Here is a 14,794-nt window from a genome sequence, read left to right as displayed (position 1 = left end):
TAATAAAGTCTTCTGCAACTAAGACAACTGAAAATAAAAATTCTCAAATATTATTCTTAAGTGATTACATTTTATTCATTTTAGTTTCCAGTTACCTTCCAAACTTTGGTCCTCAGATCAGCAGGTAGTGGTCTCCCTTGAATTATATTTCTCAAAGTTTCAAGATCACAACCTCCAGCTTCCAGAGCTTCTTCAAGATCTTTTTCCCTAAAAAACAAGTCCTATTTATTAAGATAATTTTTACTTCCTATTTTTTCTTATTCAAGATTCATTTACAGGGCTGGCCCTGTGGCTTGGTGGTTAAGTGCGCGCGCTGCGATGCTGGCGGCCCGGGTTCGGATCCCGGGTGCGCATCGAGGCACCACTTCTCCGTCCATCCTGAGGCCGAGTCCCACATACAGCAACTAGAAGGATGTGCAGCTATGACATACAACTATCTACTGGGGCTTTGGGGGGAAAAAAATAAAATCTTTAAAAAAAAAAAAAAAAGATTCATTTACAAACATGACCTGTTAAAAGTTGTGTCTAAGAAAAAAAGGTTGTCAGCAGCCAAAATGTAATGCCAAGGCATATAGAGCATTTGGCTTTCTTGAAAGGGCATCTCAGGTTTCATACAATTTACTCTTATTTTTCATTTAGTGCTAGCAAGCTTAGCTAGCAAGCTGTTTTCTCAAATTAAAGAAATTTAAAAAGAAAGTGCTGTCAGCCTGCTTGACAGCACTGAGAAGTCACAGTAATAGTAGTATTTACGGCAGTAGTAACAACTAACACTTTATATAGCACTAACTCTGTGCCAGGCACTGTTTTAAACATTTACCTGTGTTTACTTAATTCTCACAACGACCATATTAAGTAGGTTACATTGGCCCCAGTTTACAGATGCAAAAATTGAGGCAAAGAGGGATTATATAACTTATAGTCACACGTCTAGTATGTAGTAGAGCCAGGATTCAAATTCTAACAGTCTGCTTCCAGAATTTATGCTCTTAACATTATGCTAGATAGTGACCAGAAGGAGAAACCATAAAATGCAGCCAAGAACTTAAGGAACTGCAGTATGGGAATACTTAGCACATAACTCTACAGACATCATGCCTAGAGCAGCACCTGGCTTACACTAAGTATTCAATAAATGTTAGAGGAACAAAAAAAGTTCTAATGCCATCACTATATTACATACTAAAGCAAAATAATACCACATCAAGTAAATTATCAAGTAAATCGGCAAGCAGTTATGTTCAGTCTACTACGTTTAAGGAGAAACGTATGAAATACATTTTATTTTCCTTTGTATATGGTTAAAATAACAATTTTTTTTTTTTTGGTGAGGAAGATTAGCCCTCAGCTAACATCCATTGCCCATCTTCCTCTTTTTGCTTGAGGAAAATCATCCCTGAGCTAACATCTATGCCCATCTTTCTCTATTTTGTTTGTGGGATGCCTCCACAGCATGGCTCGATAAGCACTGTGTAGGTCTGCACGCGGGATCCAAACCCACGAACCCCGGGCTGCCGAAGCGGAGCGCACGAACTTAACCATTATGCCACTGGGCTGGGTCCTAAAATAACAATTCTTTAAAAAACTTTCACAAAGGTATGAATTGTTTTGTAGGAAATGACCACTTAAAATAACTAATTCCCTCAGAATTCTCCAAAGCTCAGGTTTTGGTCATTGTTTATAATTTTAGTATACAATACATAAGAAATCTATATATGGCCGGCCCCGTGGCTTAGTGGTTAAGTGTGCGCGCTCCGCTGCTGATGGCCCGGGTTCGGATCCCGGGCGCGCACTGACGCACCGCTTCTCCGGCCATGCTGAGGCCGCGTCCCACATACAGCAACTAGAAGGATGTGCAGCTATGACATACAACTATCTACTGGGGCTCTGGGGGGAAAATAAATAAATAAATAAAATCTTAAAAAAAAGAAATCTATACAAATAAAAATTCATAACTCAGCCAGTTTCTAAAATTCTATGAAGCAGCCTGAAAGGCAGAGAATTCCACCAGGATCAGGAAACCAGGATTTTGTCACATTTTTGTGGTTTTGAGGAAAATAAATTACTCCCATTCCACATTCTCTAAGATAATGTAAACCTTCCCTATTGATGGCAATCCCAAGAATATTAGTTTAAATGTATAAATTTCCTAAAGTAATGCCCTCTTAAGGGAAAGGAATTAAATGAAAATGTAATCACTTGGGATCATATTCAACAAAAAAGCAGTGATCAAATTTGAAGGATTTTTTAACAAAGTTACTACAAATTTATGCGAACAAGAAGATAACTAGTAATCACACAAGACACATTTTGTTCTCTTGCTACATGGTCACCAAAGTGTTGGACGAGAGAGTGAGGGAAAGAGATTCCTGGTGAGAAAAAGTTCAGGCCTACAGTTGATAAAGACTGAGGTTTATCTATTCTATTCTGGCCAAAATGTACAAGACAGCCTGTCAGAATTTGAAGGATTGTAACTATGAAACAAAGAAAATTTAATGGAATCTTTGATGAATAAATACCATATTTTTTAATGATTAAATGTGTAAATGAACTGAAAACACCACTTAATGAGATAAAATTCTTTTACCAAATAAACGAAGAACTAGAATTTTTCCATTTTTCAGTGCAAAAATTCTTGGTTTCTTTTTGAAGTAACTTTGCCAAACCCCTTACTATTCCAGACAACAAAGTTAGTATTTTGGAGCAAAACGCCCAATCCTCAATGTACTTTTCGAATCATAATAACGTATAAGCACATCACTGTTGACACAGCTGCTGCTGGATTCTTTGATGCTGCCCCCAGGGAACCACACACTTGGTCGCCAGCAGTACAACCACGAGCAAGAAAATGCTCCACCTTACATAGTAAAAGGCACTTCTCACAAACTAAATAATTAAAAAGAACGTTATCTTCTGAACAAAGTGTTCAAAGGTTCAGTTAGCCCTTCGACATTTCAAATGTGCTTGTAAAAGTCGTGAAAGAGCTGAAAATAGTGAGGTTAAATAATTTATAAAAGGATCAAATTCCATCAAGAGATAGGAACTCTATGGCCTTTAGCTCTCAAGTAGAATTTTCCTTCCCCTAAAGCAAGTTTCTTTCTACTTTTGAACAAGCACTATCTAACATTCAAAAGTAAAACGCATGTCTGGTGGGGTATGATTGCGTGGGCTGTGGTTTTTGTAAGTCTTCTTTGATTATGGCAGCTTCTTACTGACCTTACAAGCTAAAGGTTGGTAGAAATGTACTGGACATTTAGACAGGTCTTAAAATAGAAAAGTATATAGGCTTTGTTCACTTATCCCAGTAAGTATGAAAAATAAGTAACTGTCTCCTTTGCTCAGAAGGTTCAGGACAGAGCAGATCCAAAGCTTTGGGGCTGGAAAGAAGCAGAAATGCATCTCTTCTTGACTCTGCAACATTGAAACTATAACATACATTAGTATAATATATACATCGGTTACCGCTGATGATCTATCAATGACATATTTTCAAAACCTAAATAAAACATAGCGGAATTTCCCCTCAGCTGACGTTTTGTGGCAAAATCACCTAATCTAAGCATTGTAACCCAAGGCGCTTTAGAATTACAGCAAGGCAAAAAAAGTGCCTAAATTTATAAGTTTAATATATTTAAGCCAGCAATTGAATTAGATTTTTCTTCTTCAACCAATGGTGAGTAACTTCTATGGAGCATTGCACAATGCAAGTTAAGGTTGGGGTGGGGGGTGGGACGGACATGAATTTGCAAGCACTACCAAAGTAAATATGCATTTCTAAACGGTTCTAGGATTAATAAATTCAATTTGAAATGTTGTAATTATTTTCTGCATAAGCCATACATTGAATCATATTCAAAATTATAATTTTTAAAAGCAACTAGAGGGCCGGCCCTGCGGCTTAGCGGTTAAGGGCGTGCGCTCCGCTGCTGGCGGCCTGGCTTCGGATCCCGGGCGCGCACCGACGCACCGCTTCTCCGGCCATGCTGAGGCCGTGTCCCACATACAGCAACTAGAAGGATGTGCAGCTATGACATACAACTATCTACTGGGGCTTTGGGGGGAAAATAAATAAATAAATAAAATTATATATAAAAAAAAAAAAGCAACTAGATTATATATGTTGTGATCCCAAAACTTAAAAAGTTACAGAAAATCTGCCACTAGGAAAAAATAACCAGATCTTACACTTTTTTCTAAATTCTGTTTTCCCCTAACCACGTTCTAAAAACTTCTTTTCCCTATAATTTCAAAATTTATGAAAACTTTAATTGTATACACTCCAAATAAGAGATGAAAACAAGACTCAGTTCATCTCCCAAATTTTTTTACATCTTTCTGCCCTTAAACCTCTTATCCACTATCAGCCATCCTCCATTCCTCTCCACCCTGCTCCCAGCCCCTGGTAACCAATGATTTACTTTCTGTTTCTACACATTTACCTATTCTGGACATTTTAATTTTATTTATTTATTTATTTTTCCCCCCAAAGCCCCAGTAGATAGCTGTATGTCATAGCTGCACATCCTTCTAGTTGCTGTATGTGGGACGCGGCCTCAGCATGGCTGGAGAAGCGGTGCGTCGGTGCGCGCCCAGGATCCCAACCCGGGCCGCCAGCAGCGGAGCACGCACTTAACCGCTAAGCCACGGGGCCGGCCCTGGACATTTTACATACGGAATCATAATGTGGTCTTTGTGTCTTGTTTCTTTCACTTAGCATAACATTTTCAAGGTCTATCTATATTGTAGCATGTATCAGTAAATGGTTTTTTTCACCAAATAATATTCCATTGTATGTATATACTATATTTTATTTATCCATTCATCAATTAATGGACATTGAATTGTTTCAACTTTTTGGCTATTATGACTCAATTTTGAACATAAATATTGATAGTTTAACTGGTTAAGTGTATGATGCATATATATTCTGTTTATTAATTATTTATCCATCCTAAGAAGGTCTAGAAGAATTTAAAAATCAAGTCTATTAAAACTTCACACTCATTAGGATGGCTATTATCCAAAAAACAGAAAATGAGTGTTGGCAACAATGTGGAGAAACTGGATCCCTATGCACTGTTTTTGTGAATGGAAATGGTGTAGCCACCATGGAAAACAGTATGGCTATTCCTCAAAAAATTAAAAAATAGAATTACCATATGATCCAGCAATTCTACTTCTGGGTATATACTCAAAGGAAGTGGAAGCAGGAACTCGAACAGACCGTTGTACACCCATGTTCACAACAGCACTATTTACAACAGCCAAAGGTGGACGGCCAGTATCAAAAAAAAGGGCAAGGATGTGGAGAAATTAGAATCCTTGTGCATGGCTGGTGGGAATGTAAAACGGTGCAGCCACAGTGGAAAAGTTAGGCAGTTCCTTAAAAAGTTAAACATAGAATTACCATATAATCTAGCAATTCCACTTCTGGGTATACACCCAAAAGAACTGAAAACAGGGACTCAAACAGATATTTGTTCATCCATGATCATAGCAGAATTATTAATAACAACCAAAAACTAGAAACAACCCAAACGTCCATTGATGGATGAATGGATAAACAAAATGTGGTATATACATACAATGGAATATTAATCAGACTTAAAAAGGAAGGAAATTCTGACACATGCTACAACATGGATGAATTCTAAAGACAAATGCTAAGTGAAATAAACCAGTCACAAAAGGACAAATATTATATGATTCCACTTATACGGTAGCTAAAGGTACCTAAAATGGGCAAATTTACAGAGATGGAAAGTAGAGTAGAGGTTACCAGGGGCTGGAGTAGGGGGAAGTGGGGAGTTATTGTTTATTAGATACAGAGTTTCTGTTTGGGATGATGAAAAATTCTTGAAACAGATAGTGGTGATGGTTGTACAACATTGCGAATGTACTTAACGTCACTGAATTGTACGTGTTAAAATGGTAAATTTTATGCTATGTATATTTTACCACATTAAAAAAGGCAATGACAAGGGCCAGCCCAGTGGTGTAGTAGTTAAGTTTGCACACTCCACTTTGGCGGCTTGGGATTCACAGGTTCAAATCCTGAGCTCAGACCTACAAACTGCTCATCATGCCATGCTGTGGCAGCATCCCACATATAAAATAGAGGAAGACTGGCACAGATGTTAGCTCAGGGACAATCTTCCTCAAGCAAAAAGAGGAAGATTGGCAACAGATGTTAGCTCACAGCCAGTCTTCCTCACACACACACAAAAAAACACCTGTACATGACTGTTTATAACAGTATTATTCATAACAGCCAAAAAGTGGAAACAATCCACATGTCCATCACCTGATGAATAGATAAATAAAATGGGACACATTCATACACTGGACTATTACTCAGCAATAAAAAGGAATGAAGTGCTGATACATGCAATACATGAATGAACCTTGAAAACATTATGCTAAGTGAAAGAAATCAGACACAAACACCACATATTATATGATTCCATTCAAATGAAATATCCAAAATAGGCAAATGTATAGAGACAGAAAGTAGATGAGTGGTTGCCAGGGGCCTGGGGTGACAGGGGAATGAGAGTGACCGCTAATGGGTATGGGGTTTCTTTTTGGGGTGATGAAAATATTCTAAACTTAGATCATGGTGATGATTGCTTAACTCTGTGAATATACTAAAATCACTGAACTGTACACTTTAAATGGGTGAATTTTATGATACACAAATTATATCTCAATAAAAATGTTACAAAAAAAGTAACTCTTCACCAGAAAAAGTTTAGGGACTCTTTAATTTAGGGCTTGAAGAGGAAGCTACTGTGTCAAACCCCCATTTTCCATTTCAGTCAAGGGAGTGTATCCCTATGAAGGGGCCAGGTCCCACCTCAGGTTGTTAAGGGGATAGGAGCTTGCCTTGCCTCTTTAATTCCTCAAGTTGACAGAAGTACCTGTTGACTACCATTGTGGGAAAGGAACAGACTTCTAAATAGTTGCCATGGCAGCTCAACAGCAAAAGCACCAAGAACTAAGTACATAAAGGCTTAGTGGCAACGTGCTATAGAGAAAATTGCATAAAATTTCAAATCAGAAAGCATGACATCAGACTCTACACACTTAACAGCTGTATGACCCAGGATACAAACCCAGTTTCTTCACTCATAGAATGGGGCAAGCACCACACAGCACCTAATCAAAAGAGGTGGAGAGTATTCACACAGCATCTGAACCATCTTCTGTTCTACCACAACCTCCCTCCCCCTCCTCTCTCCACTCCACCTTAATGCCTACAGCTTGCCGGAATCTGTCCTTTCCCACTTTCTCTTTCAGGACAGTCTCCATACAAGACTCCAGAGGCACTGAAGTCTTCACTGTTTTCCAAAAGACAAGAGTGAGCTGCTGTTCACATGAACCATTTTGGGACACGTGACACAAATCCTGAGAGACAAATGAGACAACAGTGAAATGTAGAAAAACTAAAATTAGAGGACAAGAGAAAACATGAGTTTAGGAATACTAAGTCACTCTTCATTTAGTCAAGAATAAATGTTTAAGGACAAAATAAGCACTCAATAAATGTTTCTTTAAAAAACAGAAAGTATTCACAATGAAATAATGAAACAGTCCTAGAATTAAGCAATTAGCAATCATTTCCAGCAACTTATTAGATGGCCTGTATGATTTCCCATAGCCTATTCAATTTCAGAACAGCACTCTGTCACCTGAGCATATAGAGATAAATTTCCAAAACACTTAAGATAGGATGTTTTCTAGATTGGAAAAAAATTTTTTTAATTCATGAAGCCTCTCAGTCATTAAGTAAGCTAAGTCAACTTCACTGGTTTTCAAAATTCTTAAAATTGAATACTTTTTTGTAATTATAAAAAAAAATGTGAGATTATAGTAGCTCAAAAAGACCACTTATGACCTAGAATATATGTAATCACCTAAACTTAAATGCAGAGTACAGAGAAACTACAGAGAAATCCCAATCACCAAATTTTTTCAAATTAATTTTGTGTCTTAAAGTGGTCAGGGTCGAAGATATATTATTGTTTGATTTAAATAAGAAAACAAAAGCTCCATTACTGGAGAAATCAATAAAAGCCCAAAGCCTGCTATGTAAACATCTTAAACATGTTATTTCTGCTGCATAGGATACTGTTCAAACCTCTGAGTCGGCTAGCAGTATTAAATAGAGCCGAGAGATAAAATGGACTCAGAAATCATCACTGAAGGTTTTTCTAGCATTCAAAAATACAAAGAACAATATAGCCATGGTTATTATTCTCCTTTCCTCAAATATTTCCACATTTGCTTATTCAAAAGGTCCTGCACATGATCTACTCCCTTTCAAAAAGTCATCTCTCTCCTTCCCTTTACAGCTCAACTCCCTGAAAACTAGTCTCCCCTCATTCCCAGTTCCTCTCTCCTCATTCACCCAAACTCTCCGTCGCTCTACTAAAACTGCTCCAAGAAGGCATCAGTCGCCTTTCTCAGTCCTCATCTTCCTTACATACTCTGCAAAGTCAGACTCTCTCCTTAGAACACTCTCCTTCAGTTTCCAGTAATTCTTCTATACCTCTCTCTACCCATGCTATGAATTCTTTCCTTCTCTGACAAAAGTATTCTTCTATTCAAATCTTCAATAAATACGTATTGAACACCCACTACAAGCTAGCCACTGGGTGAGGCACTGGAGATCCAGCAGTGAGCAAACAAGGCCACGCCCTTGTGTAGCTTATACTCTAGCTGGCTATCCTAAGGCTTTAGCCCAAGTCATATTATCTAAAACTCACTGAACAGAGGTGGGAGTGGCTCTTTCTGAGGTGCAGTCCATCGAGATTTGTTCAGAATGGAAACCACCATGAGCACAGATTAAACCAAGACAGGCCAGCTTGCCCATGTATATATACTATACCCAGGCACAAGCCTCTGATCAATGATTTAAAACTCAAAAATGACTGGCTAACTAGTTGTAAGCACCAGCAAATTGTGTAACAGGGAGTAACAGTGGCAAGTTGCACATGATGAGAGGTGGTTTCATGAGTTACTTTGTGCCACCTCATTTCTGGTTATTTCTTAATACCCCAGGTCATGAGACATCAGCACCAAAGCTTTGTCTGAACTTACTTTGTTACTTTTGTTAGCATGCTAGTTACAAATTACTACCACACCAAAACCCCTTAAGTAGTTCCTGAATATTGTGTGACATTTGGCAGAAATGGAAATAGGACAACTGTGTTACATATTCACTTGTACAGTGGATATGGATGGAGTTCAATGACCATAACACGTACTGTGCAACTTACTTTTAAATACCAATCTCAAACCATCACAACTTTCTAACAACAAATGCTACGATGGCACATTCAGAAATGACCATGACACTTTATAGCCTGTGAGAGCACAATTTGATAACTGTGAAATCTTGAAGTTATCTGGATTTTCGTCAGAATCAGACACACCTGCTACAGCATCTTAACAAGTTGTATGTTTGAATGCCAAGGGAAAAAACACCCCATTCACTAGCTTAAAAATATTAGTGAAACTCTGTATCAGGATCAGATCCACAAAAGCAGCTTTGGGAGAGTTCCTTATCAAATAATGTAACGCTCTCCAGAATTTGTGTTTAGCCAGGATCTTGTGCCAAGTAAAGAAGGTGCTAAATTAGTCCTCTTAGCTTGAGAAGCCAAACAAACTTGATAGCTACAGTATTTCAGCACTGCGCAATAGGCAAGGGAGACAGAGATCACAGAATGCTGCTCTGTAAAGTACTAAAATTAACTACAAACAGAACAGATGCTTTAAATCTTCACAGACTTATTTTTGATCCATAATCCATGTAGATCAAATTGCACCAATGGTACTAATGGTGCCCCTTCCTCTGCTAAGAAAAAACTCAGGAATTTTTGCCTAAGCAAAAACACAAACAAGCAAAACAAAAAGCTCCTCATAACTTTACTGTATGTGTGATGTTGCAATGCATTTGCTGTAAGACTTTGCTTACAAAATGGAAGAATATCTTCTCTACTAATGAGAAGTTAACTTGAGAAAGTGCTCTAAATCCTTTCCTCTTCCATGCTTTCTCAAAATAAAAAGTCCCTAACACATTGTTCTTTTCTATACATATGACGTGACTTTCCAGCACTTTTAATGCACAAAGAAATGCACTGTTGTTTTTTTTCTTCACCAAAGCAGTAGCGCGCGCACTTAACCGCTAAGCCACGGGGCCGGCCCTACGAGGAGTTATTTTAAAAGCAAGTTTCTTATTTCTCCAACCTCATTGACTAAAAACAACAGAAAAATCACGGAGATGATAAAATTATCAAAACTGTGTAACTGCTTAGATGTTCTAATTAAATATTGCTGTTGTATTCTCAGACTGTAAATAAATCAAAATAAATTACAATTCTATTTTATACAATATAGATACATATAGTATAATTATATTATATATTTACATATATTTAATATATAATTTATTATGTAAATACATTTAGTTACATAACATATATTACATACATATATTCTAGATGATATATGTAACCATAATATCTTAAGATCAAAAAACTAATATATTAGAGGAAGATGGGCACGGATGTTAGCCCAGGGCCGATCTTCCTCAGCAAAAAGAGGAGGATTCGCAACAGATGTTAGCTCAGGGCTAATCTTCCTCACACACACAAAAAAAACTAATGATTTTTGGCAAGGGATATGAGAATACATTATGAAAACCAAAGAGGTATAAAGCTATGGTATATAACGCTCTGTATCATATCCCACCATATCAATCATGAACTGCAAGAGACACAATGTGGTACACAGCTTATGCATATTCTTACAGCCTTATAGGTGCCACAGATAACAAATACATACATATGTTCAACAACGCACCTCTCTGAATACTGCGTCTTTCAAATGGTTGATTGAGTATAGGATTAGCATATTTTTAATTGGGCTTTCCCTAGGTGTCTGTTAAAGTCCATGTGAAATATATAATGTATATGCAATCAACTTTAGAAAGCGCACAGGGCTTAGAGAGACATGACTTTAAGCTCCTTCCACTAAGTGGGTTTGTCGTCTGACCACCTAAGCCTGTCCTGTCATCTCTAACAAGGCAACAACAGTAAGTCACAACTTCCCTTTTCCAGGGGCGTAAGCAGTTAAGTGTGCGCACTCTGCTGCGGCAGCCCGGGGCTCGCCGGTTTGGATCCCGGGCGCGCACCAACGCACTGCTTGGCGAACCAGGCGTGCACGGATGCACTGCTTGGCAAGCCGGGCATGCACCAACGCACTGCTTGGCAAGCCATGCTGTGGCGGCGTCCCATATAAAGTGGAGGAAGATGGGCATAGATGTTAGCCCAGGGCCAGTCTTCCTCAGCAAAAAGAGGAGGATTGGCAGATGTTAGCACAAGGCTGATCTCCTCACACAAAAAAAAATAAAAACAACTTCCCTTTTCCACACAACTGTGGTAAAAGCCAAATGAGATGTACATATCTTATATCTTCCTGCTGAAATTATTAAATACTACCAGAGCAATTAGTTTCATGTAACAGCTGCTTCAAAGAAAAGCACACACTACAGCGTCTCCACCAAACTATGAAATGAGAAAAAACTCCTTTAACTTTCAAGAAAAAGGAAGAAGACTGGAAACAAATGATTTAGTTAGTCATCATTTTCTCAGCTCAGGTCAAAAGGTAAAGACAGACCCTTAAAAACAAACACAATGTCAGGAAATGGGTTTTCTTTTCATTGGTCCTTGACTTCCTGCTCCGGCACTTCCACAGGAAACAATTTGCTCTCATGAGCCTAACAGAAGGGACTGATTTGTTTTCCATTTGTAATTCTCAATACCTAAATAAGTCACTTCAACCACTGCCCCTTTTCAAGCTGTATAATCCTACTCTACTCTGCTACAGCATGTAAGTTCCAAAAACACCAGTATTTAGATACCTTCAGAAGATTTCTGTACATGTTATTCCTAGGGCTAAAATGATGAAAAATTGAAGTGTCCAAGCAAGGCAGAACAATACACAGCTCTGGTGTTAAATGTTTCAATGTTTTTCTGAAGCACTACATAGCAGCTTGAATATAACCAGTATTTAGTTAATGTTTGCTGAATGAATTATGAGTGCTTTGCTAAACTCTCTTTTGCTTTTTGACACACGAGGGAGGGCACTGTCTTTGGTTTATACCAACTGGAATCCACATTTCAGCATGAGCAGCAGAAATAATTTGCCAAGTATATCTTACCAACTCTGTTCAGAAGACACCTACTCATAAGTTGGCTGTGTACTGCAGGACACTTAGTGGGGCACTCCAGAATGACCTGAACTGCCTCACTGTACTTAGATAAGGAACGCACCTGTACTCTCTGCAGTGAGGACAAATACACGGAAAAAAGTTAACTGAATACATTTCTTTAGCATGCAAAAACCAATCACTAACTCTTACCTATGGATATTAAAACAGACACAAAATCCTAGAAGTCAATTATTGTTTAGGAATCACCTCTAAAAACAGGAAAACCTGAATTATAATAAAAGCATTAACGTAAATAGTATAAACAAGACAAGTCTTCTTAATTTCTGATCTTTGTCTCCCCTATATGTCTAGTTTACAAAATCAATAGTTATCACTTAAAAACCACTAATTCAGGACAGTAAGATTCATCTTCTCTTCATTTTTCCTAAGGTAATACCTAGTCTTTCTGGAACACCAAGCTGTCAATATTGTTCTTAAATTCCTCCATTCTCTTTCATATTATTATTATTTTTATAATTTATAATTTTTTTAATTTATTTTTTTCCCCAAAGCCCCAGTAGATAGTTGTATGTCACAGCTGCACATCCTTCTAGTTGCTGTATATGGGACGTGGCCTCATCATGGCCAGAGAACCAGTGCGTCGGTGGGCGCCCGGGATCCAAACCCGGGCCGCCAGCAGCGGAGCGAGCACACTTAACCGCTAAGCCACGGAGCCGGCCCCATTCACTTTCATATTAAATGTATTTCTTTATTGATTATATCATGTCTGAAACTGCAATCACCTACTCAGGTGACATTTTAAATCTCTCCTCTTATTTCAATGCTTATGAAATAGGAAGCACTGAGAACACTATTTACAAAGTGCGCAAAACTGAAACAAGACCCTATTACTCTCAAAACAATTCCTATTCACATCTCAAATTAACAACAATAGAAGCTTCTTTATGGAACTGATACTTTTACAATTTTAAGAAAAGTTCAGCGATAGTTTAAGAAGAGTTTAGCAATAAATTAAAATCCTGACCTTAAAGTGAATATTATACAAAAATTTTAAACTAAACAAAATCAGAATACCAACAGTTGTTGTATAATTAATGATTATACCAAAAAAAAATTTTTTAATCATGACTTTAGATCTTTAGGAATTATTTCAGGAAAAAAGCCTCAGAAAATGAGAACTTATGTTCAAATCCAAAGCTGGTTCCTTCAATATGAGGAAGAGTAATTACCAGTCTTTTAACTGTAATAATTTCACATTTGTTTGATTTTAAAAACCTGTAGCTTATACTAATTTTTTAATTTAATTTAAATCATTTCAAACTAACTGTAAACATGTTTACAAGGGTTTCCCCACACCCTCTGAGCTGACATGGCTGCAGTTTCAGAAAGTTTGAGAGCTGAGGCAGTTTCTGATAACCCTGGCTTTCCGTAAAAAGTGAGCATTATACCAATAGACAATTACACAGCTCACAAAAGCACTGGAGTCAAAAAATATGCATGAAATGACAGCTTGGCATGTTATTGCACATGATTTTACAGAAGTCGGTACTCATTCACGCACATTCAGATAATCAACATCTACTGAGCCACCTGCTATCAGTTACTGCCCTTGAGAAGAAGTTCCCTATCTAAAGAGCTAAACCATGTAACCAGATAAGTTATAATATAGACAAGTCAGGTGATACAGTATAACATATATTACATAACATATAGAGATAAATTCCTCTGAGCAGCTCATTCTGAGAGACACATCATCTAGAACCTTGCTAACTACAGTGTGGGCCATGAACTGGCAGAATTGCCATCACGCAGGAGCTCATCAGTCAGTCAGAAATACAGAATCCCAAGCACATCTACTGAATCAGAATCTGCATTTTCACAGGACTTCCAGGTAATCCCACTGCACATTTAAATTTTGAGAAGCACTGATCCAGAACATAACTGAAAACCAGTAAATAAGTAAAAGTGACATCTTGTACTTGTAAGATCTTCAAGCCCCATCCTGAGCCTTTTTACAAGTATATACACAATTTTAACAAGTTCAGCTACCTACTTTCACAGATTAGGAACAAACTGCGGGATACCACTAACAAGAAAGAAAGAAAATGGGAAAAACTAATAAAAAGCAATCTCAAAAAGGGATGGCGGCATGGGGCCATTTAACACAGCAACAATCTACCCTATCTGCCCAGATAGGCCCTAGAGGTCTCACTGTATTCCAGAAGTATAGCAGTAATTGATGTCCTTAAATGTGCCTCCTCTTGGGCCGGCCCCGTGGCTTAGCGGTTAAGTGCGCGCGCTCCGCTGCTGGTGGCCCGGGTTTGGATCCCAGGCGCGCACCGATGCACCGCTTGTCCAGCCATGCTGAGGCCACGTCCCACATACACCAACTATAAGAATGTGCAGCTATGACATACAACTATCTACTGGGGCCTTGGGGGGAAAAAAAAATTTTAAATGTGCCTCCTCTAAGTAGTCCACAAATTCCTGGAGGACAGGGACCTAGTTTTAGTCTCATACACTTACATTTGTAAACTGAATAACCCTAAGTCACTAAGA

At 38.1% G+C, this 14,794-nt stretch overlaps 1 protein-coding gene across 3 annotated transcripts in view; it reads right to left on the bottom strand.

Moving 5' to 3' along the window:
* The window catches only part of TBC1D23 (TBC1 domain family member 23), a 54,684-nt gene that overhangs the window by 37,396 nt on the left and 2,494 nt on the right, over window positions 1-14,794 (bottom strand). For 2 of the 3 annotated variants that reach the window (XM_087439501.1, XM_087439502.1), the window contains exons 1-2: window positions 8,766-8,821; window positions 96-207 (exon numbers count right to left, since the gene is read on the bottom strand). In XM_087439501.1, the coding sequence (XP_087295627.1) occupies window positions 96-207; window positions 8,766-8,806 (153 nt within the window). In that variant the 5' untranslated portion in view covers window positions 8,807-8,821. Of the gene's footprint in view, window positions 1-95; window positions 208-8,765; window positions 8,822-14,794 lie in introns of those variants that run through there. The other variant, XM_004439951.3, reaches the window with a different exon arrangement.

Source organism: Ceratotherium simum, chromosome 15, assembly GCF_057802395.1.
Source record: "Ceratotherium simum simum isolate JZ-2026a chromosome 15, ASM5780239v1, whole genome shotgun sequence".
Lineage (NCBI taxonomy): Eukaryota > Metazoa > Chordata > Mammalia > Perissodactyla > Rhinocerotidae > Ceratotherium > Ceratotherium simum.
This window is presented reverse-complemented; position numbering and strand designations above follow the sequence as displayed.